The sequence below is a fragment of the Dipteris shenzhenensis genome, chromosome 29 (assembly GCF_047967505.1).
Source record: "Dipteris shenzhenensis isolate YYH24624 ecotype China chromosome 29, Dip_SZ_1.0, whole genome shotgun sequence".
NCBI classification, from domain to species: Eukaryota; Viridiplantae; Streptophyta; class Polypodiopsida; order Gleicheniales; family Dipteridaceae; genus Dipteris; species Dipteris shenzhenensis.
In genome coordinates this window covers 43,065,362-43,071,051 of record NC_141624.1, presented here as the reverse complement: position 1 = coordinate 43,071,051, position 5,690 = coordinate 43,065,362, and the positions used below count along the sequence as shown (strand labels likewise).

Below are 5,690 nucleotides of genomic sequence, written 5' to 3'. Positions count from 1 at the left end.
TCATGTTATTTCATCCTAACTCAAATAATCAATTTCTGCAGTCAACAATGACAGAGAAGAACACACATTCATGCACACACACTCGCACGAGCGTACAGACACAGACAAGGAGAGAGAGTTCATAAGCTTCCTCAAAGAACATCTGATCTATGGCCCTCAAACAAAGAGAGACAGTAAAACTAAATCTCTTGGCTTTAAAAAACCATGGAGCAAAAAGTGAAAGCGGGATAAGTGGTGAGTGACGTGACAGCTAATGCTAATAGGTACCTTCCATGCCAACTTGATACTGTATGGCCAGACTGAACCGTGTCAACTTGATGCATAAGGGCTTGCATTTTTTCAGATTAGTTCTACAGGCAACTAGAGCACATGAAATATACTTTTAAGGTGAAAGACATCTATCAGAAGTAATCTTCTTGACATGTCATTTAAAATATTCTGTAATTAAAACCGCTTGTCAAAGTTCGTAGTGTAAATTAACATGAACGCCATAGCGCCAAGAGATTCACACCCTTTTAGGTTATGTACTCCAAACCTTTTTTCTTGCCCCCGAGCCAAAGGGAAAAAGATTAAGGCGGTTTACTAAGATTTTGGCATACATCCGATGCCAGTACACCTGATCACATTACAATGATCGTCACGTTCCGTTATGTCAAATTTGGCTCCCGTCATATTCTCTGCAAAATGTATTGCGGTTTTCGTATGCAGCGTTAGAGATCCGGAAAGGATCTCTGAAACTCCCTCGGCTAACGCCATGAAAAGAATCAATTGATCCTGCATGTGTTCATCTACACAAGCTTCCTTTTCTAGCTGCCGAATAAAGTCATTCACGGCATTTCGTGTCAACCGTTCCGGCGTAGTTTGTTTCCCAGCCAAAGCAGAGCCAGCGAGAAGGCATCCGGTGGACGTTTCAGCCACTAGCATCAAGCCTAGACATCCATTGTTTCTTTCCAGCAAGGTCATGCCAGCCTCGTCGAAACAGATGGGAGCTTGATTCTTCATTCGTTCTTCGAGATCTTTCTTCGTGACTTTTTTCAAATCTTCGACGTAATCTTTCCTTGCATATCCGTAGAGATAACAAGCAACCTTGTTCAGCTTTCCTTTTTCCATCAAAGTGATGGATTTGAGTGGTCGCTTCAGAGGTGATACGTGTACGAGAACTTCACCACCTCCTTTAGGTACGAAACCCCGTTTAACAGCGTCGATGTGGAGATCATGCACGCCGAAGCGTTTGAGCGTTGGAAATAGAACATGTGAGAGATAATCGATCGGAGGGGACATGGATACGTTTGTACCGCCTCGAAGGCACATGATGCTCTGACCGGGAGCGAAAAGAAGTATAGGGAGTGAAACTTGCACCAGGAGCGAGCAGGAGCCGGCAGATTGGATATCTGCGGAGAAGCTGCCACTTTTGATTAGGCCGGGTGCAAAAGAGACAGTCTGGGAGTCTTTTGTGATGTTGTCCGTTCGAGCATCGCAGATATCTTTGACAAGGATGAGACCTGTGAGGTGCTGGAGCTGCAAACCGGGCTTGGATCGGTTTCCACGGATGTTGAGGAACACGATGGACTTGTGGAGAATGGTTGCAAATGCTGTGCAATTTCGCAGGATTTGACCGCCACCTTCAAGGATGCTGCCATCGATCACGGTTGCCATTGCCACCTAATTTCTAGGGACGATACTATCACACACACACACAATTCTGTCAAAGTCTTTCTCTAGAGGAAAACTTGTTTCCCAAGTAGCTGCTTTCCATTCATGGGTCGGCTCATAGATGACCGACAGCCCGTGCGTCCACACTAGCACCGTGAGTCTCTGCCACATCTGCAGTCGCGCATCCAATAATACATCGCCACGTGTATGCTGCTCCCCCCCCTTTGACCACCGAGATGCGGTCCAGTGTTGGAAAAAAACCGTCCTTCAGTGTATTTTGAACCAACAAAAATGGAAAAAAAAAAACCGATGAGAAGAAGGTTATTGAAAAGGATAAAATTTTATGGGAATCTTGACTTTAAGGGTATTTCCAATATATATCTTGAAAATCAAGGGTAGATTAATAAGGTATCTTTGGAACACCGGTTAATGCTCCCTTAGGACTTTAAAACTAAAGGTTATATAAGTATTTTCATATATTATTGATATAATTTTAAACAAATTGGTCCAGATCAAATGGATCAATCATCACCCTTGATTGCTCATTAGATCGATGGTTCTAGTCTTTTGTAGTTTAGGTCTCTTTTCCAACATCTAGTTCCATTTTCCAAAATCCAACGTCAAGTTTTGCCGCCTTCCCCTTTCTCAAGACTCAAACTCTACTCATGCTATCACATCTTTGCTCAATGCTCTATCCCTACTAGTTGCAAATTGCTATCAGCTTTGCTTGTGAGCACTGAGCACTCAGACTTCAGTAGTGATTCGTGTCACGTGAGCCTATCACATCAATCTTCAAAGGAAGCCCTAAGTTCCCTAGTCTCACCCCAAATGCGTTCACTTTATCTAAGTCACCAATGTCCCCAAAGGTCTCACAAATCTTCTCGAACCTTTCAACATGGGATATCGTATCTCCTTCTTCTAAGAGCTTAGTGCTAATCTTGAAGATGGTGATCGGATGGCTTCGTGAAGCATTAGGATCTCTCCCCATAACAACTTGTAGCATGGCCTCCCTTCCTAGTGCTTGCACTAGGATCCTAATACCCTCATTTGTCAGTACCATTTGTGGTATATGTGGAGGTGCTTGAGCAACTGGCATGGTACCATAATTGGGTGGTCCTTGAGGTGGATTATAGAAGGTTGTCGGTCGTATAGGTATTGTTCTCGCTAGTCCCATCCTAATAGGACTTGGAGCCAGCATTTGTGGTGGGCTTGGGTATATTAGTCTCATTGCTATGGGCCTTGGCATGGGTATACTCACATTAGGCACCACCCTAAAAGTTTGCAGAATCCAAATTCGAGAAGCATTGACAATCGTGAACTCGTTAGCTCAAACAAACTTCGAAGTTTGAAGGACTCGGGACTCGTCACTCCAAGTTTTTTTTACTTTGAGGTTCAACTTTCATGTGCATTTCAAAATTCTCATTGTGAGTCGCGACTTGAGAGTCGACGAGTGTCAAGAGTTTTGGGACTTGTCCTTCAATTGCCTATGCTCCAAAGTCCATTCGACCTCCAGGCTCCCATAATCATTGTCGAGACTCCAGTCACAAGTGTCCTAATTCTTGCATTGTAATTCATATGTCGTGTACATTCATCGCTAAAACTGTTGGGGCTGCAACCTGCTGGCCTCTCCTCCTTGCTTTAGATTCGGTAGATAGTCTTCTTCCTAGCAATACGAGCTACTACAACTTGCTAGTCACCTGGTAAGAGCAAGGGACATGACGGAGAAGGGAGGCGGATTATCCACGTCACCATATTCTAGACTCCATCGCTCCAACCCCAGTTCTACGAGTGGAATTAGATGGTCGCTATCCAATGTAGAGTCCAGGGACCAGGACCTCTTACCTTGCTGGCAGCTTGCTATACTATTTGGGTCGGTAACCTTCAACTTGACACCCGCGAACTTCCGGAGTCCCTCTGTCCTTAGCTATGTACCACAATTTTGCGGATCCTGGTACTCCAATGTGCCATTTCCTATAGTGTAAATGCCCCTTTTCTCTTCTATTATGCTCATTGTGAGCAAATCCAAATGTGGTGTGTGATTCGTGATCTGCAAAGTCAAAAGGAATAATCTATTGTCTTACACACTGGGACGTAGTGTCAAAGTCTTCCTCATTCGTTGAGATGATCATGGTCTTTTGGATGGAGCATCAATTGCTAATGGCCATCCCTTCATTGGAAATGGTAGAAACTTCGCTATGTCACGCCCAGTCCTTCAACATGATTCCAACTTCTTGAATTATCAATTGCATCGTTTGGCATTGTAGAAGCTTTTTAATTAAGACAAACTGTGATTGCAACCTTTTATACCTTATCGTTGATATCACCAAAGTTTAAATGACCTTATAAGGAATTTGCGAGTTGAGCTTGCCTTCATTTTATTTTTTCCCTTTCTCATAGTGGCACATTGTTAGGTATTTTGAATAGATGCCTTTACACAATGAAGAGTCGTTTGAACTTTGCAAGTCGAGACAGTCGATAAAGCAAGTGAGGAAAAGCGAGTGGGCCCAAAAAAGCGAGCGAGCTTTTCCACAATTTCCTTGTAGAGGTACTCAACATAGCTTTGTGGAAACCACTATTTGGGAAGATTCTCGAAAATAAAACTTATCTTACTATGTGTAACTATATCAACATTGCGAATTATAGTCTACCTTAAATTCCGATTGGAGCCATACGCACATTATGCAATAATAGTATGTGGGTTTGAAAGAAACCAAATTTCCACTCCAAAGCATAGGATTCCATTACTGATATAACAATTCTTTCGCATTTGAAATGGGTCTTATTATCACAACTACTTCAATAATTAAAACCAATGCATTGCTTGATATGTTAAACTTAGTAACATAAACATCACTTCACCCATATGCAGACTTCATAGCATGGGATTGCATCAACACTTATGACATTCAAAATGGTTCTTCTTATTAAAAGTGTTATCAACCATGAAAGAAGTGAATGTTTAAAAATAGTTCACCCATATGTTGAAAAACCCAAGTGTCATTTATGACATTCAAAATTGTTCTTGCAACCATCGTGTAGTTCCTAGAGATTTTGCCCGTACTTCCCACCCCTTCCCTTCAATCACTAAGAGGTACCTAATAGTTTTGTAGAACACTTGAGATATCATTACCTCCTAATACAAAACCATTATTACTATTTGTGGAACACTTGAGATATCATTACCTCTTAATACAAAACCATTCTTACTATTTGTAGAACACTTGAGATATCATCACCCCTTTCCTTCAACCATTAAGAGTTACCTAATAGTGTTGTAGAACACTTGAACCATTCTTATTATTTGTAGAACACTTAAGATATCATCACCCCTTCCCTTCAACCACTACGAGGTACCTAATAGTTTTGTAAATCACTTGAGATATCATCATACAAGACCATTCTTACTATTTGTAGAACACTTTAGATATCATCACCTCTTAATACAAGACCATTCTTACTATTTGAGAGATTAATGGATTGAAGTTTTGAGGCTCATAGGAGATGGAGGAAGAGAAAGTCAGTTTCAACATGAGAACAATAAAACTAATTGGAAGATTTTGATTTATGTATTATACCTTTTTGAAGACTATGAATTTAAGTTAGTTTCAACATTAGGATGATAAAACTAATTAGAAGATTTTGACTTATGTATTATATCTTTTTGAAGACTATGAATTTTAATGAGAAGAGGCACGCACACTACTTAGTAAATACACTAGTACTACTACTAGCCTATGACTATCAAGCCTAGTAGCACAAGCATAATTTCAAGCCTTGTGTTAGCCTTTCGATAGTTTTCTTTCATTGTTAGTGCAATAGCAATTATTCCTTCTATCACAAGAATCTTGCCAAATTTATTCAAAGCGATGATTTTGTAGTCTATAGCCACTATCGCTCTGACTCTCAAAAATATATTAAATGTGAGCTACCATTTATCTTGTATAATCAGCCTTGGACTGTGCTGTGGCTACAGTTCACAGTGAACTACTGCAAGGATTTAATAAGAACAAAAACGATCAGAATCCATAGGACATTAC

General features: G+C 40.9%; 1 protein-coding gene across 1 annotated transcript; it reads right to left on the bottom strand.

Moving 5' to 3' along the window:
- Window positions 1–582: 582 nt before the first annotated feature.
- LOC147882889 (uncharacterized) lies at window positions 583–1,656 on the bottom strand. Its single transcript, XM_087400528.1, has one exon. The coding sequence runs from the start codon at window positions 1,654–1,656 to the stop codon at window positions 583–585; it is 1,074 nt and encodes a 357-aa protein (XP_087256654.1).
- Window positions 1,657–5,690: the final 4,034 nt, after the last annotated feature.